Consider the following 27335-nt stretch of genomic DNA (forward strand, 5'->3'; position numbering starts at 1 on the left):
TTGTGAAAATAGAACACGTAAATGAAGAGATTAATAGAAGATTATTTTCTGTTAATGGGTTTTTGGTTGAAATTAACCGTTTATTTTGTAATTTTATAAGTAAAAACATCATTTGTTTTCATTTTTTTTACAGAAGTGATTAAAAATCTGATTTAATTAATCTTCCTTTTTCATGTTTTGGGGACAATACATATTTAATAAAACTGATGCTTAGTCATTTTAAATTACAAACATGCAAAAAACTGATGATGCAATATTTTATTCATAAACTTTGGCTTATCAATAATTGACACCTCACATAGATCAAGCGTTGAAATATTAAGTTTGAGATATGTATAAATTTTATTAGAAAAAAGCCATGACTTTTCATCACAAACGATTATCAAAAACATTGACACATGATCAAGTGTCAAATATTAATTTATAACCATGTTTTTATTTGTCATAAAACTTTTTTATTTATTTATATCTATATAATGATATTTGCTGTCATAATAATATATGATAAAAATGCCAAAAAAAAAAAAATGATAGAATAAACATGTTTATATGAATAAAATTAAAGAAATAATTTATGAAATTTATTTAGGCATATCATTATTTAACCAATTAGATCTCAAGGATGATTGGAATATACCCATGCCATATGGCATAATGTGAGGTTATATGCAAAACTTTGATCCTTCCAGCAATTTCTAATGTGTAATATCAATTACAAAAATCAATTTCAAAGTATTACTGATTTGAGTGTTTTATGGGAGTTACATCATCCAATCATATTTCTCATGTTTATTGAATACAAATACAGTCAAGACACCTTGGGGCTGTCCGGTGCCAGGAAATGATAAAAGGATTTGGAATTCTTTTAACCTCTAAGTTTATTTAAATTTATTGAAATCTTTAATATAATAAAAACTATAAAAAATACAAATCGTATATTGGCGTAGTGGCGCAGTGTGTTAGACGTTGGACTACTGATCGTGATATCATGTGTTTGAATTCAACACTCGTCGTATTGCTTGTATCCTTAGGCAAGACTTACCTAAGTTTGCCTCTCCCCACCCTGGTGTAGGTACCGTTAAGGTCAAGACGCAAATATGCCCTGATTACTAGCTGCATTGTGGCGCAGTGTGTTAGACATTGGACTACTGATCGTGATATCATGGGTTTGAATTCAACACTCGTCGTATTGCTTGTATCCTTAGGCAAGACTTACCTAAGTTTGCCTCTCCTCACCCTGGTGTAGGTACCGTTAAGGTCAAGACGCAAATATGCCCTGATTACTAGCTGCATTGTAGGAGTACTGTATGTTTACATATGTGTTCAATCCAAAAATGACTTAGGTTCACAATATTAGGCACTTTATAAATCCAGGATATCATTATGATGAATCTTTCAAAAACAATATATCATAAAAACATGATTATACCCAATAACCAGTCATCATTGTGATAGCTTCTACATGTAGCCCCATTCCAGCATTTGCAGCATTCATTCATTTAAATATTCATGGTCAGTCACAGTAAAATATGTACATGGTTTGAAATTATTTTTGTTTGTTAAAAGTTAAAAATTCACATAAAAATATAAAAATGAGTTAAAAAGGTTAAAATTTTGTAAAATAAAGCACATCATTTAAAATACAGATAAAATACATACCGGTAGTTTAAAATACAAAATACAAGCAAGATTGGTGTGTGAAGAGGGTATAGCATAAAACGAAGTGGGTATAGCATAAAACGAAGTGGATATAGCATAAAACGAAGTGGGTATAACATAAAACAAAGTGGGTATAGCATAAAACAAAGTGGGTATAGCATAAAACAAAGTGGGTATAGCATAAAACAAAGTGGGTATAACATAAAACAAAGTGGGTATAACATAAAACAAAGTGGGTATAACATAAAACAAAGTGGGTATAACATAAAACGAAGTGGGTATAGCATAAAACGAAGTGGGTATAGCATAAAACGAAGTGGGTATAACATAAAACGAAGTGGGTATAGCATAAAACGAAGTGGGTATAGCATAAAACGAAGTGGGTATAGCATAAAACGAAGTGGGTATAGCATAAAACGAAGTGGGTATAGCATAAAACGAAGTGGGTATAACATAAAACGAAGTGGGTATAACATAAAACGAAGTGGGTATAACATAAAACGAAGTGGGTATAACATAAAACGAAGTGGGTATAACATAAAACAAAGTGGGTATAACATAAAACGAAGTGGGTATAGCATAAAACGAAGTGGGTATAGCATAAAACGAAGCGGGTATAGCATAAAACGAAGCGGGTATAGCATAAAACGAAGCGGGTATAGCATAAAACGAAGCGGGTATAGCATAAAACGAAGCGGGTATAGCATAAAACGAAGCGGGTATAGCATAAAACGAAGCGGGTATAGCATAAAACGAAGCGGGTATAGCATAAAACGAAGCGGGTATAGCATAAAACGAAGCGGGTATAGCATAAAACGAAGCGGGTATAGCATAAAACGAAGCGGGTATAGCATAAAACGAAGCGGGTATAGCATAAAACGAAGCGGGTATAGCATAAAACGAAGCGGGTATAGCATAAAACGAAGCGGGTATAGCATAAAACGAAGCGGGTATAGCATAAAACGAAGCGGGTATAGCATAAAACGAAGCGGGTATAGCATAAAACGAAGCGGGTATAGCATAAAACGAAGCGGGTATAGCATAAAACGAAGCGGGTATAGCATAAAACGAAGCGGGTATAGCATAAAACGAAGCGGGTATAGCATAAAACGAAGCGGGTATAGCATAAAACGAAGCGGGTATAGCATAAAACGAAGCGGGTATAGCATAAAACGAAGCGGGTATAGCATAAAACGAAGCGGGTATAGCATAAAACGAAGCGGGTATAGCATAAAACGAAGCGGGTATAGCATAAAACGAAGCGGGTATAGCATAAAACGAAGCGGGTATAGCATAAAACGAAGCGGGTATAGCATAAAACGAAGCGGGTATAGCATAAAACGAAGCGGGTATAGCATAAAACGAAGCGGGTATAGCATAAAACGAAGCGGGTATAGCATAAAACGAAGCGGGTATAGCATAAAACGAAGCGGGTATAGCATAAAACGAAGCGGGTATAGCATAAAACGAAGCGGGTATAGCATAAAACGAAGCGGGTATAGCATAAAACGAAGCGGGTATAGCATAAAACGAAGCGGGTATAGCATAAAACGAAGCGGGTATAGCATAAAACGAAGCGGGTATAGCATAAAACGAAGCGGGTATAGCATAAAACGAAGCGGGTATAGCATAAAACGAAGCGGGTATAGCATAAAACGAAGCGGGTATAGCATAAAACGAAGCGGGTATAGCATAAAACGAAGCGGGTATAGCATAAAACGAAAAGGAACTATATAACCTATTTTAGTCATTACATTATTCATCACTGTGGTACATAATATAGAGTTAAAACATTAAAACTATTTCTGTGTATACATGTAAGGAATTTCATTTAACATTAATTTTACTTTCTTTTTTTGTCAGTCACCATAAAGCCTCAGCCTCCTTGTCGGCCAGGAATGTATTTCTGTCATGACAACTCATGTATCCCATCCTTCCGGCACTGTGATGGATTCGTAGATTGTGTTAACGAAACAGATGAGATTGATTGTCGTAAGTAATTGTCATTATTTTGCATGCTTTAGACAGGTAATGGCCAAGCGAAAAAGAGAAAAACAACGTTGCCTTTTTATCACTAAACTGTAAGTGCATATATATATATATAAATCCTAAGGCAAATTACTGAAAAAATGACAATGCTGTGGGTATCAGTGGCTGGATCTCAATGGAGATATAAAATAAAATAAGCAAAACGCTAAATCAAAACGATAAAGTAAAACAGCCAGAAAAAGTACCAGAGCTTTCAGGCAACACTAGCCCTTCATCAGTGCAAGATATATCCTTTCAAATTAATTACCGGTAATTAAATTTCAGTTTGGCAGTTTAGAATTCATGTTCTGTGCCTGATGTGTTTATATATATAATAAATAAATTAACAAGCACAGACAGAATTCTAAACTATCTGGTTATATAATAAATATTAATTAATTTAGAAAAGATAAATAAAATATATCTGTGAGAATAAGAAAAAGCCACCCCAACCAAGATTCGAACTCAGAGCCTGCTTGATATGCAGATGTCTTCCATTATATCACTGGGGCTCAGCTTTCATGGTGGTTTCAAACAAATATATACAAGCTGCATTTATAGTAAAGTATCCAAAAATCTATTAGTTATAGTCATACTATATACCTAGTCATAGTATCTTTATTTTGTCCATTTAAAAATTAACAGAAATTTGTTTTGAAAACCGGTATATCATAAACAGTAAAAATTACACAAACAAATTTAAATTTGAAAAATATGTATAATGTCATTGACATTCAGATAATAATAGGGTTATAAAAGTCTAATACAATAAACATTGTATAAAATAGATTACTGTTTTTGTACAGCAAACATTTAAAGACAACACAACATAATGTCAAGTAAAAGCTGAGTGATGATATTGTTAATGTTTATCGACGTTTAATGAACAAAGTATATAAAAATTGATGCTTTTACACAACATTGTTGGCATTCTCTGATGACAATTTATGGTCGTAAAGATCAATATTGGAGCAACAGACCTACAGCTGGAGAGCCTACCATCAACACAGTATGTATGTTTAAAATGAAAATAAACTTACAAGTTTACTAAGTAGGAGCATGGACGGAGAATTTGCATGAAATAGGAATCATAAATGAAATTCTCTGGCCTGTTGCCTGTACAAATATTTAATTATATATACTGTACAGTATAACATCCAAAGGCAAATTACTAACAACATTACAATGCTGTGAATATTAATGGAGATAAAAAAAAAGCAAAAAGCTTAATTCTATATAACATATATATTCTTGCACTGATTCATTTCATTTATTTATTTTCCACACATTAAACAAAAAAAAACCCCAGATATTTATACTTTAGAGAAGAAAAAAAAAGGGCTAGTGTTGCCTGAAAGCTCTGCTACTTCTGGCTGTTTTACTTTATCGTTTTGATTTATCTTTTTGATTTTTTTTTGTATCTTTATTGAGATCCAGTCACTTATACCCACAGCACATAATTAGTAATTTGCCTTTGGATTTCTATATTTTATATTCTTTGAAAGGTTTACTATATACATGACTACTAATATCGCCACAAAACACCCATGATATAATTGCAGTCAAAAAAGAACCCCTTTCCTCTTTAACCAAGCTGGCCTGAAATGTTAACTGAAGATATTTTTACCTAGTTAGTTTATGATCTTAGATAGCTGCCACTTGGTCATGTGACCAATTGGCTTTATTCCAATTGGTCATTGTTTGAATATAGTTAGTAGATGTTGTGTCATGGATGAAGATGGAGGATACAGAATGTCTTCACTTGCTAAAGGTTTTATTATAAGATAGTTTTAGTTTTAAGTCTACATTTAAGATAGTGCTTTTTAGGTACATGTATTGTATTGATACCGTATACTATGTTTAGTTTCATTGCAGAATTACTATGTAACTAAATGTATGGGCAAGGGAGGTATCTCATTTTTATACCTCCCTGTATGGAAGTATGTTGAATTTTTAGAATTCAAAGAATTCAGCTATTTAGAATGGAATATCGTGTGTTCTGTAACTGCAATGGTTATGCAGTGTTATTTAAAAAAAAAATCATTTTCAGCGAACCCATGTTTTTGCAATGTAATAGTAAATAGACCTAAGTCGCCTAGTTGCCAATTTGATCCCCTTTTGTAGAAAAGCGAACCCTCATGTAAAAATCTTAACCAATTCAATAAATATTCTAAATTGTTTATGGTAAGTATCAATGTCTTTTGTTTAAAATTCATTATTTTTCTGATAAATTGTTCTAAAAGACATTTTGTTTTATATTTTTTAGCAAACTACCAAGCAGTTACTCAACCAAGTGTGGTAACGACAAGTTACAAAATACATGATACATTTACGGGAATTGAATTAGCAATCATCACCGGATTTCTACTTTTTACCATGTGTATACTATTGGTGCTGTTTGCGCAAAAACGTGGATTTCGTATAACACGTCGTCAACAAGCATCGATGTTGTACAGACGCCGTTTACGTGAAGCGCTAGATCGACTTGATGTTAGAGCATGCTCACATTATCCCGCAGAGGCACCCAGAGTAAGTAATAATCAATACAATGTAGGGGATCAGATTATTGTGTCGTATAATGCGGCCGGTGATGCAATAAGATTTTCAGAAAATGCTTGGAAGCATACGTTCAATGGTGACCCACCACCGCCTTACTCGGATGTTATTGATATAAACAGAGAAACTTGTCCATTAACTGCAAATGGGATATCGTCGACTGAAGTACAGCCGCCCTCGTACGACGATACAGTGGCTGTTTGTAATGATAGACATCACACAACACATCATCATGTACGCCATGATAGGACTAATCTCCATCAGTATAGAATAGGAGATAGACGACATGGGTGCAACAGAGATTTTGAAACAACAATCTGAATATTATTATTATATACAAACATTTTATTAATTTGGTGCTGATAAAAGTTGGCAATGCAATTTTGCAAAACATTATTTATTTTTCGATTTTTTGGAAGTGAATTTTGCAATGATGTCCCGCCTTACACAAAATAGCAACAATATGGATCCGTACTACATGTACACAAGTTCTGTATTAAACTAATTCATAACACTTCAACTGAATGTTTTCTTTTTCATCAATGTGACAAGCTCTCAGGTCAAGTTTTTTCAACAAAGCTTGGATTGGTACAATGTTTGTTGTTGGTATCAACAAAGAAACTTGCCCACTGACAGATATATCATTCTTCATTCAAGACAAATAACATGGGTGCAACAAGGATCAAATGTGCAGAGTGATTTCTTTAACATTTTTTTGTTAACTTTAAATAACTTTAATCAAATAGTTTAATGCAGAATCTTTGTATATATTTCAGGAAATGGTTAAATCAAAACGATTTTTAAATAAAATTATGAATGTTATTGTTGAAGGACTTATAATGGGTGATATGGGACTTCACTTGGAAACACTTGTGTTTCAGGAGTTCACTGAGATTTGCATATTATCAGTGGCACCTCTGCCAGTCATGAAACGGTTAATGGCATAATCCAGTATATGAACCATACTGCCAACTTATGGCTCTAGCTAAAGGAATACATTATCAAGAAAGTTTTTGTTTGTATTGCTGAATATGGACATATATAATAGTGGAGAATTGATACAATACTGTGCCAAAGACAGTGGTGTAACACATGGGTAGTTGCATTGAACTGCTCATGCTCTGGGGCCTCTTGACCTCAAGGGTCACTAGGTTTGGCCAGTGAGCGCTCATAGCTGTGTAAGAATATGTGACAAGAGCATTTGATCGAAGTGTAAAAGAAATCCAACATTCTAGGCTTGAATTATGTTTCTTATCACAAGTTAATTGACCACATCGGATGGCACACCACTGCACTGACTTGTCAAATCCTGGACCATACTAAATTAGAAGAATTGTTAAAGACTCCAAAGATATACGTCTTTGTCATGCCACAGGGAGTAGTAAATAATTAAGTTTGTTTTTGGCCACAACAAACCTAAACTTGGTCTGTTGCCTGTTTTGCATTAGCAGAACAGATTCAGCCCTTTGATCTTTCTGGACAGCATTTTTTTGTCTACAAAAATTGACATCCAACTCCTTTTCCCATCTCTTTTATCATACCACTATGTATGTTGATTTTGATGATTCTTTTTCACTTTCTTCTATACAGCACTGACAATGTACATTATTATATAGGTACAGATATTGGAAAGGCTGCATAACAATAACAAACAGTACTTGGCTATTTTTATAGGGTATTTAAATATTTTGCCTGTAATGTTAAACTGTCAACAATTAGATACTCTAGATGTACAGCACATCATAATGTGAATGCTTGTAAGTGTAATGCCCATTCACAATTTGGCTGACCCTTTCTAAGGCTGAATTACAAGAAAACTAATTGCTGGTCACATCCTCTGAATAGGATATGAAAACGGAATGGAGGGCATAGTTTGGCGGTTAATGGTTCAAGTCTGCTTGTTTGGTTTGTTTCCATCACCAAATTTTGGGTATATCTTCTGTCTTGCGTAAAGGAATTGCCACACCTTTGTCAAACCTGAGTTGCTATAGCCCAGTTGTTAAGGTACTTGACTATCAGACAGAAAGACATGGGTTACTTTTGTTTACTCCCAGTCCACTCAGGGTAGACTGGTTGATAAATACTATGGAGGATAATGAAATACTAGGGAGGATAAGGCCGCGTAGAAAGGAACTGGTCAGAGGTTAGTACAAAAGAGCTCCTAAGAGGTCATTTTACTGGGACTCGCCATTAATATCTTTTACTTACCTGACTATACTGTATTCAGACAACTGAATCTGTCTGTCGCGCTACACTATACACCTACAGTATGCTCCAAGTACCATACTAAAACCGCATTACTATACTGATATTCAAAATATTGTAAATTGGACAAATTTCTATTTACTTTTATATTTAATGTATTTAAGAATATAGTTGTTGGTTATGATAATCTTGTAAATTATTTAAGTATGTAATATGGTAATTGTACATAAAAATACTATAGAATTGACAGAACTTTGGTTGCAAGCAGATATCAATTATGTATTTAAGTGTAAATAGGTTTAACTTAATGTATAGTAATTATTTTACATTTGGTATATGTGTACATGTGTGCACTCTCGAAATGTTCAAAATTTGCGTTGGCTGCCTCTTGTTGTTTTTTACTTTGAGCATGGAGTAAAAATTATTATTACTGCCATGCTTTTAATAATTGTTTTAAAAGTCCACCATGGCAAAACACAAAATAAAAATTAAAGCAATTCAAAATTATCATGAATTTTAAATTGAGATATAGGCATTAAATAAATGTTAAGTTCTTTTAATACTATGTACTGTACAGTATACATTAATTAGCACAGGGTATGCAGTTAATGCATCAAGCCTGTCCAGTTACATTACCTAAAAGAGGTGGACGAAAAAGGTGCATTTAAAACTTTATAACAAGATCAATTAGACAAACAATAGAAAGATTTTAAATATAAAATAAATGTATTGTTAATTGTATAAAGTTCATTTTGAAAGGTGCATGGAAATAAATTCGTACTGTCGCTAATCATTTTCGGAATTTCTTATAACAACTTTCATATCACACTTTGTAATAATCATCGCACTTTGTAATACCCGCCACCGACATTTCTTGTAACTATATATCGTCGCACTTTGTAATATCTGAGCTATCGCACATTGGGTAATAATTGTCAATCGCAATTTTTAAAGCTGGTGTCGGTGTTTTAATTACTGCTCTCGCACTCTGTAATTACAACACTCGCACGTTGTAATAACTGCTGTCGCACTTTGTAATAACTGTTGTCGCACTTTGTAATAACTTCTCTCGTACTTTGTAATAACTGCTCTCCCTTCTCGCACTTTGTAATAACTGCGATCGCACTCTGTAATAACTACACTGTCGCACTTTGTAATAACTGCTGTCTCATTTTATAATAAGTTCTCTCGCATTTTGTAATAACTGCTGTCGCACTTTGTAATAACTGCTCTCCCTTCACGCACATTGTAATAACTGCTCTCACACTTTATAATAACTGTTCTCGCACTTTGTAATTAATACTCTTGCATTTTGTAATAACTGCTCTCGTACTTTCTATGAACTGCTCTCGCACTTTGTAATAACTATTGTCGCACGTTGTAATAACTGCTCTCTGCTCTCGCACTTTGTAATAACTGCTGTTGCACTTCGCGACATAAAAGAAATAAAAATTACCAACGGTAACTGCAATAAACTATCTCAATCCAAATTCACTTTAAGTTACCATTTTAAGCAACTTTTAATAATCCACTTAAATGTTCTGGTTTAACAAGTTTTTACTGATCTGTTTATGTAATTTCTTACGTTTTACCAGCGTCTATTTTTTTAGTTGACGTTTTTTTAAAGCTAATGTTTGGTTTACAATTATTTTTTACTGATTGGATTTTCTTTATGTACTGTAGTCAATTCTTTATGTTTTACCCACTTCCTTTTTCTATTATTTGGGAGAGACTTTTTTTTTTTAGAATTTTGTTTTAGAATTGTTTATTACTAATATGTTTGTGTTTCCTTAAGTTTTTCCGTTCCTGCATAAAGTCAAATTTGGATGGAAAATGTGAAATTGCCACCTGGAATTAATCTATACACTGCCGACATAACGATCAAGGTAAGTGGCCCTTCATTTTAAAATTGGATGGTAGGCCTACCCCTGTCCTATGAAAAAAAGATTTGAGTGCTTGATTAAGTGGGAATCGGATTTTTGGAATGGAATTATAGTATACTGTATATAGTTTTTTAATGTGTCCTTATAAACGAATGATTCCCTATTAATTACGTCTAGCGTGTATCGTTACTAAATTAATAAGGTAATATACCTCCATGATTATACAAACACTTTTCCATTCGCAATTCCAAACCCATCTTAGAAACGCACGAATGTTTATTTGCAAAATATGTATTGGATACTCATAATGATTATCATTAGTATTTATGTAGTTTTACAACATTAAGCCGTCGATTCATCATCTGTCATACAGTACAAAACATAGATGAAATAACTGTTTTAAGCATGTAGATAAAACTAACGCATTAGGCTGATTAGAACGGTGCCGGTAATGCAGTTTGGATTACACTAACCATGTAATGTTGACGTGAGTTTTTTTTTTTTCGGAAAGAAGAGATGGCATGTTAGAACAACATTTTTAGTAGGCCTTAGTGGTTCTATCGGTTCATTTAAAAACAGTTTATATTACAGTAACTACTTCTCCAGATAGACAACGTATCCCAGGATGCATTTACCTTTATTTATACCAATATGTGATAAAATCAGACCAAGAACGAGAAATCAGAATTAGAGATACAATGTTACTACTTAAATATGCAAATACTGATAAATTACTACAGTAATTAAATTGCTGATTATGCATAAACACAAGTTATAAACTTGAAACTACACTTAAAATTTCTTTTTTTTTAATTGTATGGTAAATGTTAATTTACCGTGTAGACCAACAACAGGCCTATATTATTTCATTACTTAAAATGACGACTAGATATTATTCAAAAACCAATAGATGCACTAATTATATTTAAATAACATAGTATAAAACTACATCCAAATAACGAGAGGCAAGCCATGATTCAACATTTCTATCTTTATTTGATCATCATTAGGAATTCCAAAGGCAGACAATTAAAACTACAGTACAGTCTATTCATACGTATGTAAATGAGATATAAACAAACTACAGTACAGTCTATTCATACGTATGTAAATGAGATATAAACAAACTACAGTACAGTCTATTCATACGTATGTAAATGAGATATAAACAAATTGGCCATACAGGGTGTAGCAAAGAAAATCAAAACAGAAGACGGCAGACATACAAGTGAAATCAGATAAACAATTGTTATTCATTATATGCAGTAAATTAAATGTCGTAACAAATTAAATTGGAAAGAGGATTGAGTTAATATAAAATATGTTGTTTTTTATGAGAGAGGAATTATAGTTTGTAATGTACTGCAATCGACATGTCGCCCTCTAAAAACAATTTTGTCTGTCGCTTTCAGTTAACAAAACAAATATACTGTAATTGTTTGGTTCCCACTAGAGGCAAAGAACGTTAGTTGACCAATCACGATCGAGCGATGGATTATTGGAACTGTCCTATGTTCTTGTGTTGCGCACAAAATGAAGTTGTGTCGTTCATCATCCATATGATCCTTTAAAAAATACTCATTCATAAGAGGGCAACAATTCATGTCCGTCAACTCATTCATCACATTCTTTCATTCATCTATCGATCTGAAAGTTATTCAACCTAATAGTCAAATTTGTACTTGTCCATCCAGACAACAACATACACTACTTTTCATCAGTCGGTCGGTCGGTTGATCGCTCAGTCAGTCAGTCAGTCAGTCAGTCAGTCAGTCAGTCAGTCAGTCAGTCAGTCAGTCAGTCAGTCAGTCAGTCAGTCAGTCAGTCAGTCAGTCAGTCAGTCAGTCAGTCAGTCAGTCAGTCAGTCAGTCAGTCAGTCAGTCAGTCAGTCAGTCAGTCAGTCAAATGGACTGACTGACTGTCAGTCCATTTATTGTTTAGTATTCTTTGTATAGCTATTCATTCCTGTGTATAACAAGTGTACATTTACGCACGTAACTATGCTTATATTTCCTAATGATAGTAGGTGCTAGTTTTCACAATAATTAATCTTACTTATTATAAAAGAAAACACAATTACAACCACTCCGATATAATATATGGCAAAACAAAGTGATTGAGAACAGATTTCACTCCGGTTATGTGGCGTACAAAGCCTTCATTTATCATTGCGAATGAAATCATAAGGAGGCATTTTATAGTCTTATTTACTTCAGTGGAACTGGAAAATATATCGATATAATATTAATAACACGCCCTAACAAATTTAATAGTATCCTCTTCGTTTGTCATGCATGTCGCTTATGTAGTCAGAATTCCTGGCTTTAAATAGGTTTCGATCTTAATCGTCTCGTTAGTGTAGAATTTGCAGAAAAGTAAATACTATTTTAGATATATATATGGTACATAATATTTTGTACAGTTGATATGTTTCCAGCTAGAGATAATTCAGATATTTGATATATTTGTATAAATGATGTGTAGGGCCTATAATTATTGTTTAAAAATACAGTGTAAAGAATACTACAGATTATTAATCGTTATAATCGCGGTAATCATGGTAAACAACAGTAACAACATGTTATTAATGTTTTTTAATCATCGCCTAGCACCGTAATCGGCCATTGAAATTAAACTTTTTTATATCGTAGCATCTTAATCGGCATCATCGGAAAATCGGCAGCATCGGTAGACCAGTAATCGACATTATCGGTAACATTGTAATCGGCATTATCGGTAATATCATAATCGCCATTAGCATCATGGCCATCAACGTGAAACTTCATTATATCGTTGCCATCGGTAGCATCGTAGGCCATTATCGGTAGCATCGTATTTGGCATCATTGGTGGACTCGTAATCGACATTTTCGGTAACATCACCATCGTAATCAGAATCGTCATTATTATATATCCATCAACAAGAAACTTCGTTATATCTTCGCAGTCGGTAGTAGCATCGTGGCATTATCGGTGGCATCATAATCAGCATTAGCATCTCCATATCAACATGAAACGTTGTTATATCGTCGCCATCTGTAGCATCGTAGGCCATTATCGGTAGCATCGTATTTGGCATCATTGGTGGACTCGTAATCGGCATTTTCGGTAACATCTTAATCAGCATCGTCATTAGCATATCCATCAACAAGAAACTTCGTTATTTCCTCGCCGTCGGTAGTAACATCGTGGGCATTATCGGTGGCATCGTAATCGACATCATAGGTAGACTCTTAATCGGCATTATCGGTAACATCGTAATATATAATATATATCAATATGAAACTTCGTTATATTGTAGCCATGGGTAGCATCGTAGGGCATTATTGGTAGCATCGTAATCGGCATAGTAATTTCTATCAACATGAAACTTCGTTATATGGTCACCATCGGTAGTGGCATCGTAATCGGCATCATAGGTAAACTCGTAATCGGCATTATCGGTAACATTATAATATAACATTGTTATTAGCATACGAATCAACATGAAATTTTGTTATATTGTCGGTAGTATCGTAGGGTATTATCGGTAGCATCGTAATCAGCATTATCGGTAACATCATAATGCAGAATAGTCATTAGCATGTCTATCAACATGAAACGTTGTTATATCGTCGCTATCGGTAGTAGCATCGTGATCATTATCGGTAGCATCGTAATCGGCATTATAGGTAGACTCGTATTCGGCATTATTGGTAACATCGTATCAGTATCGTCATAAGCATATCCATCAACAAGAGACTTCGTTATATCGTCGATATCGGTAGCATCGTAGGCTATTTTCGGTAGCATCGTATTCGGCATTATCGGTAACATCGTAATCGGCATTGTCATTAGCATATCCATCAACATAAAATGTCGTTATATCGTTGCCATTGGTAGTAGCATCGTGGGCATTATCGGTAAAATCTTAATCAGCATCGTCATTAGCATAGCTAGCCATCAGCATGAAACTTCGTTATATCGTCGCCATCGGTAGTAGCGTCGTAGTTATTGGTGGCAACGTTATCGGCATCATCGTAATCGGTATCATCGGTGGCATCGGAAATCTGTATCATCGTAATTTGTATCATCGGTGGCATCGTAATCATCACCATCGTCATCAGCATCAACGGCAGTATTATAATCGGCATTGCCATTATCGTAACATCAAATGCTTAACATTATTATTTCACTTATTATCCACAGATCGCTTTTATTTCTGACAAGATTTAATTCTTAACATTGTTATGAATTACAAGTCGTGATGTCAATAAGACGCAGGCCATAGAACATAAATTGTGTCATTGTTATGTATTGGATAAAGTATCTCGCGGGAAACGAGTCTGAGTGTTATAACCATTAAACTAGATTACATGCATAGTCAACTGATATTATGCTCTCTCGTGTACCATCTCTCTTTCTTATCACTACAAAAAATATTTATTATTCAATAATGTATAGTGTTGGGATAGCATGCACTGCGCGGTAAAAATGTTAACCCTTAAAGGCCAATTTACACAAACGAGCGGTAACGGTAAGCGGTAAACGGTTACCGGAAAACAAAAATATATAATCTAGTGTTATTTCTTATGATCATTTACACAAAACGCCGAGAGGAGGGTGCTTGAGCGAAAACTCACTCAGAGTAGATACCGTACTGTACAGGTCGGTCCAAGGCAATCTAACAGCAGGATGCTGAGCTCCGGAGATCAAAGGGTTTATCTGTGGCGACGACACGATCAGTTCCACGCCCCTTAATAAACAGGCAGAGAATATTATATTATAGTATTGTATAGTACTGTTGATATTTGTCGCAGCCAGACATAAGATCAAAGAACTGGTACGAGTTCCTATCTTGTCAAGGCGAGCTCAGTGTCCTGTTGTTAGATCGCTTTGCTTGTACGTGGGACTACGCGCTTTTCCGCTTACCGTTACCGCTCGTCAGTCTAAATGTCCAATTTACCTTAAACGCTAGTTTGCTTTTGAAAGGTTTATCATAACATTGTAATAAATATTCTATGTGGGCGTAATGTTCAAACAACACTACAATTATTTCTACTGTACTACCTATATCAATAAAGAACATTTATTTGGTAAAACGTTTCGGTTGGATGATTTTTAGCGGTTTAGTACGCGTGCGTGAAATACCACTAGGTTTTAGCTCAGATTTTGTTGTTGCATTTTATTCGGCATTCGCATATGTTGTTTTTGACAATGATAAGCAATTTATTTTATAAATCAAGACAATCTGGAACAGCACACTGCAAATATATTAATGCGTTCATATTATGTTCAACGTTCATTAAACAAGATGAACGAGATATTTCGGGCATAACCTTTCTGATACGCCTGAAAGATAGGAGCCTAAAGATCTGTTTCATTTATTAATAAATTCTAATGGAAAAATGCATCCATTTCCGCGTTTGATTTATATATTGGCGAGATATAAGAAATAAATTGATAATGAATGCTGACGGTTGAAAGCAGATTTTGTTTCAGATTTAGTTTATTTAATTCAACAAATGTTTCAATCTAAATCTGCACAATTTACACGTCACGTGCGTGTTATTAAAACAGGCACCCAATTCTGCAGCTGTCACTAGGTGGATCTTAACTGACTATTGAAAGTCATCTAGATACGAGTCTTGGTGTACATCAATAAATATTCAAAACAACTGTTTACTCTTATGTATAACATTATTCCTTAGTTACTGAGGTTAGATAGAGGTGGGATGGGGAGGCGAATATGACTATAATTAATTCGAATCACAAATATAAGATATTCCAACTGCGTCACACAGTGAATTGTTCACTTCATTTTCCGAGAAATATTTTTCTGAGTAAAATAATGAATAATTTAGGGCTGAATTAAAATGCTTTGTATTCGAAGTTTAAAGCGGATTCTGATATAATGAAAATGATCGTTACAATTAATATTATGTTGTTAGGCCTATCAATAAAAGTGAAGTATTAGTGTTGTTACGGTAGCGAACAATAGGATTCAGTAACATCGTTTGGAATTAGATTGCTCATCTTGCATGAAAGATAATACATTATCTGACTTAAGATGACGCGATATGTTTTCTTTTTAAAATCTAAACCATTTAAAGCCACTTAATGGCTCTATAACGGTCAATTACTATGTTGTTTATTCGATTACAAACTATATTGATATCTGGCGCATGTAACGTCAGCGTGATCTTACAGTAGTAGCTCCCAGCAAACGGATTCAGTCAGCAATTTTAGGTGTTACAAGACACGGCAAAGCCTCGTGAAAGAAAAGCCGATGATTAACCAAAGTCAACATGTGACTCAAAAGTAAAGCAGATATATTATTGGAATGAGTCTTATCAGAGAGTAATTTATGTCCTGTCTAAATTATCGACAGCATGTACGGTAGTTTGTTATCATAATCGGTAGCGTTCCTATCATCGATTTTGTAGACGTTTGTCCAAACAATGGAAATCGCATTCAACAACACTGATTTTTCACGAGCAAGCGGTTTTTATTTCGATTCCCGTAAATGGATATTGTAGGATGTAGTTCTAAGAAAACCATGTCTCTTTCTATCTTTCTCTATCTTTCAACATTTCTTCCGCTGAGCCTCGGACAAGGTAAGCTTTCTGTGCATTGTATTTAGTTTTAAGATTAGCGCCGCAAAAGCCAAGTTGATATGTTTGGTAAATTTAACCTACGGGTTTCAGAGATGTATGGCACCACGTTAAAACATTATTTAAAACTTGAAGAAACATTACCCGCTTTAAGTTTATTCAGTACAGTGTGTTTTTTAGGTTTAAACTATGTATTGAATTCTTAAAGATGTGTGATTGTAACTTGTGTCCATAGTTCTTCAGTTATTTACCCGTTACGTGGTTCGTAGCCACAAAATGTTAGTTAACTCTACCCATGGAACCAACTTAACCGGGTAAATAACAAAGTCTGAATGGGTCCTATGTTGCATCTCTTGGTATCCACTATAGGTTGTTGATTGATATCGGAATTTAATTAGGGCCTAGGGGTTATTCAAATCACCTAACCTAGATCACGGTTAAAAACTATAATTAATCGATAATGGTTTTAAAAAAGTGTACGGTAGCTATCAATAATGATGTTTGTTTCTTATGTTATCATTTAGCCTATGCATTCAATAACTGAAAATACAAATGCATTGTATCTTGCCTTGTCACCTGTAATACTATTAGAGTATTTTATTTTGTTTACTACAAACTTCTTAGATGGATCACTAAGAACCGTGTTTGAATTTGAATTAACTGTACGTGAACCGACTATAGAAATACAACCCAATCTTTAATAGTCATGAGATTAAATATTGAATAAATATACAATTATAGAATTTACATTTTTACGCTTCTGTGTGAATGCTATTGAACGACAGTGAGTTTAACCTGGGTTCTATAACACTTGCATTCAATGATAAAATGCTTCTTTCAGATTTATGTGATATGATAAATTATAATTTTGAATAATAAATACAGTAAAATTGGTACACAAAACCAACTGATATCTCCTGGGAGAAACATAAGCTTGTCTTAATTGTAACACTGGAACATAGACGTATATTTCATTTAAAAGAATCGGTTTCATATTATGTTACAGTACGTGTAAAGCTATATTCTATCGATTAAGAAATGCTTTTTGCAGTGTTTAATATTTACATTTTAATATTAATATTTGCAAATGTCGATTTGAAAAAAAAGTAAAAATGGTTGTAGGCCTACGTTCTGTAGCCTATATCATTTCGAAATTTTTATTTTACAATTTTTGTTTATCTTTTGTGGTTCACCACCACCTTTATTTATTCAATGTTTCATTACATAATTTCTAAACATTTTCTACCTTTTGTCATTATTTACTGTTTTTCCTCATTAATATCATAATTGACCTTTAGTATCGATATACCATTAGTAAACATTAGCATTCATTTAGTATTTTTGTTATCTGAATTACTAAACATTAATACAAAGTATTTACTTCTTAACATTCTTTTTTTTGAGTTAAATCTTCTATTTACAAAATCAATCGTATATTAATTAAAATTACAAACCTGTTTACACCTGTGCGTTTCTACTTCACTACATTCAAATGCATTGTATGGTGTACAATGATAGTGGGCTTATTACAATTCAGTAGAAACCTTCCCATGACACTCATATATCCAGCAGGGGACATCCTGTTACAGGGACACTTCCCATGAACCGAATATGATATAATATTCCGACTAACATAAATTAAAGTGACACTTTGTTTGGTTACGAAGGTGTCAAAATAATAGGTGTTTTAACCGTGTTTCATAAATTGTAATAAAAACAACTTAAGACCGTAATTATTACTTATGCAAGTATTTTATGTACCGCATTACATGATGCTAAAAAATGAAAAGATATTTTATTCATTCAACTCCCTGCTAAACAGACTAGCCTGGGTGCAGTACAAATTTTGCGGGAAAAAAGTATAGGAAAATTGTTTTCTTTTTTTTCTGATAGAGTATACCATATAGAATGTCAGAAAAAAATCCCCATCCCAGGGTCTTGGGGAAAATTTTTTACGGCACTTTCAAATTTTGGCCTATATAACACACACAAATGCCTATTAACACACACAAATACCTATATATAGGGGATATGGAAAACAAATTCACGTTTTTTTTACTTGGAGTTGTGTTATGATGATTAAAATTTGCTGAGGCTTACTTTAAAAACTACTTCTCATAGTAGTTGATAAATCGAGTCGATAACAATGACATCATCATGCCAGAATCCAATATGGCGTCCAATTTGGCGGAAAAAACAGGGTATTGCTAAACCCCCTCAAACCCCTGGAAACCTCCAAAAAAACATAGCAAACCCCACCGAACCAACATAAAAGTGATTGAATCATGTAGTGTACGATCCACTGGGTATATCCATGTAAAAAAATATTGAATTTCTACTGTTAACTACTTATTTTTGGGGTAAAACATCATTTTTTGGTAAAAAATGATTGCTAATTTTTAACCAAAAAATGATGTTTTACCCCAAAAATAAGTAGTTAACAGTAGAAATTTTTAATTTTTTTTACATGGACATACCTAGTGGGTCGTACACTCCATGATTCAATCACTTTTATGTTGGTTCGGTGGGGTTTTCTATGTTGTTTTTTTTAGGTTTCCAGGGGTTTGAGGTGGTTTAGCAATACCCTGTTTTTCCCGCCAAATTGGGCGCCATATTGGATTCTGGCATGATGATGTCATCGTATCGACTTGATTCATCAACTACTATGAGAAGTAGTTATTAAAGTAAGCCTCTACTAATTTTAATCATTAAAACCCAACTGCAAGTAACAAAAACTGTTAATTGATTTTCCCTATCCCCTATATATAGGTATTTGTGTGTGTTAATAGGAATTTGTGTGTGTTATAGGCCTATAGGCCAAAATTTAAAAGTGCCATAAAAAAATTTCCCCAAGACCTTGGGATGGGGATTTTTTTTCTGACATTCTATATGGTATACTCTATTAGAAAAACCAAAAAAAAATTTTCCTATACTTTTTTCCCGCAAATGTGTATAATAATTGTTCTGCACCCAGGCTAGACGTACTATAATGCATGTCTCAACATCTTTATGCTCCAAAGCACCACGCGGTGAACACTCACCAAACCCGGAAATCACGGGTGTTTACTTTGAGGTAGGCCTACAAGAAGGATATACAGTGATATACAGTACTCCTATTAAGGCACTCAGGGGACATCTTTAAGACACAACAGATAGGGTGTCCCCTAGGGGTTAATCAATATCCCAACGCCATGTTCGTTTATCAAGAAAGTGTCCATTTAGTTGGGTTGTCTCTTGAAAGTGAGGTGTGGAGGTGTTTAACTGTACCATACAGGCGTGAACATACTCAATACAGACTTATTTCCTATAGGATCTTGTATTATTACAGCTTCTGTCACGTGTGTCCCCAAACGCTACAAGTTAATATAACCAGAAGGCAGCGATGTAATGATTAGTTTGGAAAGTGCACATTGAATGTCATGGTTATCCATTATTGGTTATTGGTTCCACCACCGGGATCAACGGCAATGAAAACCATCCAACTTACAACATTATACCGATTATGTTCAGTGTCGTGTACAGTCTATAGAAGGACGCATGTACTCATCCATATATTTATTTTCTTACATAAGGTTTACTACCTATATCAGACATTTCATTTCATCATTTTATTCGACATCAAAAATGTCCTGGGACCACAAAAGCAACAAAGTCTCCATAACATATGTCTGGAGCCCCAGAAGAACTTAACTACATATAATTATTTATTAATCTACAAAATACATTTAAAAACATATAAAACTGGTAAAATAAAATGATGGAACACACACAAATTACGAGAGACTATAGCTTTATATACTTATATTTTAAAGTAGAAAATGTATATAGCCTAAAAACAAACAGAAAACTCGACATTCCCAAGCCTATGGTATACAATCGTGCTGAGTAGGCTATAGGGGGTTACCCCAGTTTTCTGTGGGCCCGCCGTTAGCTCAGTATTTGGGTGGCTAACTTTTGGACACAAGATAGACAAGGGAGGAGAAAAAGAACAATGAGTGTCAAACTTAAATTAGCTTAACCTGAATTCTACGTTGTGATACGATACTACACATAATCAGTAGGATAATTTTCAATTTAAACGATACCATTAGTTTATCAATATCATTATTTAATCATTTATTAGGAAATTATACAAATATGGAGACACGAATCCACCCATTGGTTTTAAAGATGAATAAAAAACACCAACTCCGAAACCAGTTTTAGAAATACCGGGATGGTGTCTGGCGGGGGGTAGTTTCACCATGTAGTTTAAGTTTTATTTATTTTTTATTAGCCGAAACTGTTCAAATTCATTTCAATGTAGGCCTAAATTCACTTGATTTGACTTGACTTAAGGGCATAACGTTTTTAGGACCGAGCATTTTAGTATGATAACGGCAAACCTTCACTAAGTAAGACTAACTTAGACATTGAAGTAAAGATTATAATTCTAAAAGCCTGTCTTTAACAATCTGATTAAGTCGGCAATCCTAATAGAGACAACAGGAAGATCATATACGTACTTTATGAGGTCACCGCAGCAGAAATAGTAATGAGATGGCAATTTGTGTTTGAAATACAAACTCAGACAAATGGGATGATTACGCTAATTAGCATAATCACATATTCAAATATGTTAATTTTAAACGAAATGACGCAAGTCTTTACATTTAAAGTATATTTTAGATTACATGATGGATATTGATACACTAATTCGTATTCTTGTTAATATAGGGAAGTTTCTGGAATCTAATTGTTTGTCTAATAAAGTCTAGATTGATGCACATACCAGGCCTAGCAGTCCTGTAGCCCAGTGGCCGTATTCACAAATCACACTTAAGTGTGATAATTTTTTAAATATTGTACATAAAAGTATTTCACTTAACACAATAAATATTTAAGTATTTCCCTTAAACTGTATTGGATAGAAGATTTTGTTTTTTATTTTAAGGGTGTTTTCCATAGCCTAATTGTGAATGGTGAATACGACCACATATTCTGTCCAAAAACCATTCATTATCTGTAACGGTCACTAACAGTTTGGTTTGTATTTAAATTTGTTGTACATTCTAAACTGCAAGAGTCTTAAAGATGTGTTGTCTCCAAAAAACATGAAAAATAAAGATTAATTAAAATCAGATTTTGAATAGGCCATTTTGCAGTTTTAATAAAGTTATTCACGTAGAAAAATAAGATAAATAAAATTAATTATTTTAATTATAAAAAGACAAAAGAAACGGTTAATTGTAACCAACAACCATGGCCGGACAGACAATTTAGGTATATTTTGCTTTTCTGTCGAGGTAAATTTGTTTTTGTTTGATCCAGTCGAAGTGAATAACTATTATGTGAGATTAAAATGGTATATTCAACAACAAATTATTTTTTTAGGGGACAATACATCTTTAACATTTTTATGCTAGTCAACAAACATATTTGCTATTTTGTTCCTGGATTTGTAATGTTGTAATATTGGAATAATTTGCAGTGATTCGTTTAGCTGTTTAGTGAACTCGTCATGTGGATTTTTAAACTGTTTTCTTACTTCTTTGTCTTTGTAAGAAATAATGAAATGACATACAAATTGTTTTCTTATTTGATGTCAATGTCTTCGATGTAACCTTTTAACATCTTCGTACATTGAATATAAGAATATTATCCCATTTAGCACTGCCAAAATAATTATATCTAACGCAATAATAACAATTATTGATATTATTCCACTATACACTTTGATCTGTAATCTCAACTTTTGTCAATACTTTGTCGATTATTTAATTATTCTGACCTTGAGTTATTCAATAATGTAATACCTATAAGTATGTTTCCATGGTAATAATCGATAATTCATTAATTACAGGTGTTAATTGAAAAAATAGTGATGCAAAGTACGAAGGTGTCTTTTCCTGTCACCGCCCCAGGTGTGACGTTAGTTCCTGCCTGCTATTTGCACGATGTTTTGTAAACGCTGCCGTGGATGGTTTAAAGACCCAACTTACTTTGACCTATACGGAGTCTGATTTATTGGTCCTTTATACAGTTGATATTAGTTGTTATAGTTAGCAGTTACCATTTTATTTGTGTACTAGGTGATGAATGTTTGTGTGATTTCATTGAATTTCAGGATACGAAGTAGCCTACTATTGTACTACGACCATGATTGTAATCGAAATTAAACGATCGCAAAAATGTTAGAGAATAAAAGTACAGTAAAAATAAAAAGTGTTTTATACGCGAATATCTATGACATTTTACAAGTCATGATAATCCAACATCGTTATGCATTACTCGCGTGGTCACCGTTTTAACTGTTTGAATCAACATGGATGTTTGACTTTATTGTATGCGTCCTGATGTTATTTTCGTATTAGCGTTGGTGGAAATATGATCTTTACGAATAATCCTCCGTCTGATCTTTCAGACTGATTTACTTTATCGCGCCTAATTAGTATCTGTACTTAAGTATTGACTAAAACGTATGTAAACCAGTTCAAAGTTCATGACTTATTCACAGTAAGATTTATGTCGGCTTTATAAGTAGTAAAAATGAATTACATTTCCGTTTTTTGCAAACAACAATTCCACGAAATGACCATTCAGAAATAAAAAACATGTATAGTTGTATAGTACTTTTGTTTACAATGGCAATATATTTTACATCAGAACGCCATATGTTAATTGAAACTATCACCATTTCTATTTGTTGTGTTTAATATTATTTACTTTTATTATTTATATTTTTATTTACTTTTATTTTATTTGTTAACGTTGTTCTATATAAAGTTTCAATAAGATATTTTATTGTCTTGTGACACATAGGAGAGCATTTTCATTTCTAATTCATTCTTCATAACATTCGTTCAAACGTTCTATTTCTAGGAATATGTACTCCAAATCCGTGTTTAAATGGAGGAAGTTGCCGCCCAGCTTCTCGTAAACCATATTTTTGTATGTGTCCGCCCGGAGTTTCGGGAGAAAAGTGTGAAGTTGGGCGTCGTATATTCTGCAATGAACAACCGTGCCTTAACGGCGGAACTTGCATTTCCATAAATACTGATGGTTACTGTGACTGCAAGGATAACTTTTGGGGTTCTCATTGTGAATTAGGTAAGTCATCGTTTCTGAGCCCACTTTAGCTTAGAATGCTACAAATTATGAATCATAAAGCTTTGTCTACACTATCAAACTAGTTTGTGATGTGCCCAAATACGGTAGTGATATTACCAAAGATGGTAGTGGCATGACATCGTCATGTCCATATATGGGCACATCACATTTTTTTGTCACATAAAGTTTGATAGTGTAGACAGAGCTTTAGTTGTCTTCATGTACCTTTTCCAAAATTATGTCAATTAATGTTTGCTATTTTTAAAGCTGTACAAAGTAATTGGAAATTTTGAGGGTGCGACAGATGTACTTAGATATGTTTTTCTCTTGAACTTCTTTATGGAGTGTGTCCCTCAACTATAATATTATTAGGTTTGGCTTTGGTTGGAGAAAAATTGACGCTAAAAAATAAGAACATTGTCCCTGGTATAAACTTACTGGAAATTAGTCATTTTCTAGAATCCTGTTTCACTCACGGTTTCCTTGTTTTATTTTTCAGTTTTAGAATCACCTGACGGATATACAGTCCCAACAATAATTTCTATGGCAACAGGATTAACAATAGGAGTTGTATCATTGTGTATATGTATAGGATATGTGAATTATAAACTTTGTTGTGAGGATACCGACAAGCCACGTCCAGCACCAACCTACCCTGTCGTGGAGCTTAACGATGAATTTACAATTATGGATGCCTAGTGCTTGCAAACAGTATTTCAAGAAAACTATAGGCCTAGACCTATGAGGACGGTCTGACGATATGTGTTTGGATCATTAGTTCATTTGCTAAAATGGAAATATCTTCTGGCTTGTAAATGCCATAGGTCACTAGTCCTACTGCAGATGGGCCCTAACCTAATTGGTAAGGGTTAACTCTTAGTTACAAAGTTTTTGCATCAGGTTTTGAAATTTTTTTCCAGTGGTACATTTACTAAAGCAAAAGGCCATATTGCATAACGTTAGAAACAACGGCTGAAAAAGTAGACAGAGATGGCATAAACTTGAGCCAAACCCGCTTTCGCGAGTTTTGCTGGATAAACTTGACCAAACCTGCTTTAATTATTTTTGTCTGGACAAACTTGAGCCAAACCGGCTTTGGTGAGTTTTGCTGGATAAACTTGAGCAAGCCGGCTTTGGCGAGTTTTGCTGGATAAACTTGACCAAGCCTGCTTTAGTAAGTTTTGCTGGATAAACTTGACCAAGCCTGCTTTAGTAAGTTTTGCTGGATAAACTTGACCAATCCTGCTTTAGTAAGTTTTGCTGGATAAACTCGAGCCAAGCCTGCTTTAGTGAGTTTAGCTGGATAAACTTGAGCCAAGCCTGCTTTAGAAAGTTTTGGTGGATAAACTTGACCAAGCCTGCTTTAGTAAGTTTAGCTGGATAAACTTGACCAATCCTGCTTTAGTAAGTTTTGCTGGATCAACTTGAGCCAAACCTACATGCTTTAGTGAGTTTTGCTGGATCAACTTGACCAAAGCTGCTTCAATTCTGGATAAACTTGAGTCAAGCCTGCTTTGGTGAGTTCTTCATGATAAACTTGAGTCAAGCCTGCTTTGGTGAGTTCTTCATGATAAACTTGAGCCAAGCCTGCTTTGGTGAGTTCTTCATGATAAACTTGAGCCAAGCCTGCATTGGTGAGTTTTGCTGGATAAACTTGACAAGCCTGCTTTGATTATTTTTTTTCTGGATAAAATTGGGCCAAACCTGCTTTGGTGAGCTTTACTGGACAAGCCTGCTTTGATAAGTTTTACTTGATAAACTTGAACCAAGCATGCTTTGGTGAGTTTTGTTGGATAAGCATGAGCAAAACCTGCTTAATTTTTGCAGTTAAAAGAAATTACATCATGAAATCATATTGATTGTTTACTTTGATGAAACATCGTCTTCAGCTTTCAAAAGCATCAAGACTTTCTTCTTTATTTAAGAGCTGTTTTAACTGAAACTTATGAAATAAAATTGTCTTTGTTTATCCCGCTGGTGAGGTTTTCTAATTTATCAGCTAGTACCAAAACGAGTACATTGATTTTCCAGCATATTGTACAAATAATTGAAAACATATTAAATAATAATATCCTTTAAGATAAGCATATTCTGAACATCATGTATTTGTCACGTGATTAAGAATTTTTGTATATTTCTTAAAATCAATGACGTTTGTGTATTATGTAAATGATATCGTTGTATATGACATAATCTTAACATATTACCGTCTACATAGACCTAGTATAAACACGGAGAAATAATTCCTCCATGTGTGAAACGTATTTGCTGATACTACTGTGTAACGTATATATAAACAAAACAGTTTTATATTATAGCGCTAACTAATACGAATATCACATTCGAAATGTGACGAGAAAGGCTAAACCATTTTAATTTTACTACAAATAAGACAAAATATTTTCTGTATGAAATTTAATGACCGCGTTTGATAGATATTTTCGTATGTATTGAGTCATTGAGCTAGATGTATTAATGCATATATGTCATAAAGATGGTGCCAAGTCAAATGTACAGATGTGACTCTAGAGTCCTAGATACTGCCGGATAAAATCAATTCAGAAAATCATTGAAGAAAACAGTTTAATTTCAAATGAAACTTGAATTGATATTAAAATTTAAGTTTTCCGCTGATCATCGTGCAGAGGTGAATTCATTTTCAATCGTCTCTGCTATCGTACCGTGGGGCCTCTTTCTGTGTACTGAATACAAATCTTCGTGTTAACAACGGTGTGCAAACAAATGACGGAGTTTTGTATCGTATTTTTCAAGTGATAAGAAATAGTAATCAGTGAAGTCAATTAGTGTAAAAGTTAATGTTGTTTAGGTATTCTATAGATTGGTAGGCCATCTTAAGTATCCACTTCTTAGTTGAAAGAGGCAAGACGTATAAAGTTCAATGTATGTTGTGAGCATTTTAGATTTAGAATGTGACGGTTGATAAATGCTGCATTTAGCATGTAAAAGTAATGATTAGCATACACTTATTGGCACATATGGCGTTTCATACGTATACTAAAAACACAATTAATACATACTTGGGAAAGTCATGCGCATTGATATGACGCGTCTAAATTAATATCATCTGGGTGCACGCTATATTTTAAAATGGAGGCGGGAGGTGGGGGGGGGGGGGGGAGAGCAATCATAACTAGCTCCAATTGATTTGAAAGCATGCGCAGATAACGATTTGTTATTTTAATTTTTGGCGTCATGTCATGCAACATGAATACATGCATCCAGACCTGGTAGTAACTAATACAAGCGTATGCTATCGTCAAGAACACTTTGTGTCATCCTGCAAAATGTAGGCCCTATTAGTA

General features: G+C 34.0%; 2 protein-coding genes across 2 annotated transcripts in view; both read left to right on the top strand.

Moving 5' to 3' along the window:
* The window catches only part of LOC140054981 (uncharacterized), a 50898-nt gene extending 40921 nt beyond the window's left edge, over nt 1–9977 (top strand). Inside the window, exons 5-6 of the mRNA XM_072100126.1 lie at nt 3523–3651; nt 5954–9977. Of these exons, the coding sequence (XP_071956227.1) occupies nt 3523–3651; nt 5954–6564 (740 nt within the window). The 3' untranslated portion in view covers nt 6565–9977. The remainder of the gene's footprint in view (nt 1–3522; nt 3652–5953) is intronic.
* Nucleotides 9978–16327: 6350 nt separating this feature from the next.
* Nucleotides 16328–27096, top strand: LOC140054419 (uncharacterized). Its single transcript, XM_072099398.1, has 3 exons — nt 16328–16926; nt 23785–24012; nt 24512–27096. Exons 1-3 carry the CDS (start codon nt 16836–16838, stop codon nt 24709–24711), a joined length of 519 nt encoding a protein of 172 aa, XP_071955499.1. The 5' UTR covers nt 16328–16835; the 3' UTR covers nt 24712–27096.
* The last annotated feature ends 239 nt before the right edge of the window (nt 27097–27335 follow it).

Source organism: Antedon mediterranea, chromosome 7 (genome assembly GCF_964355755.1).
Source record: "Antedon mediterranea chromosome 7, ecAntMedi1.1, whole genome shotgun sequence".
NCBI lineage: Eukaryota > Metazoa > Echinodermata > Crinoidea > Comatulida > Antedonidae > Antedon > Antedon mediterranea.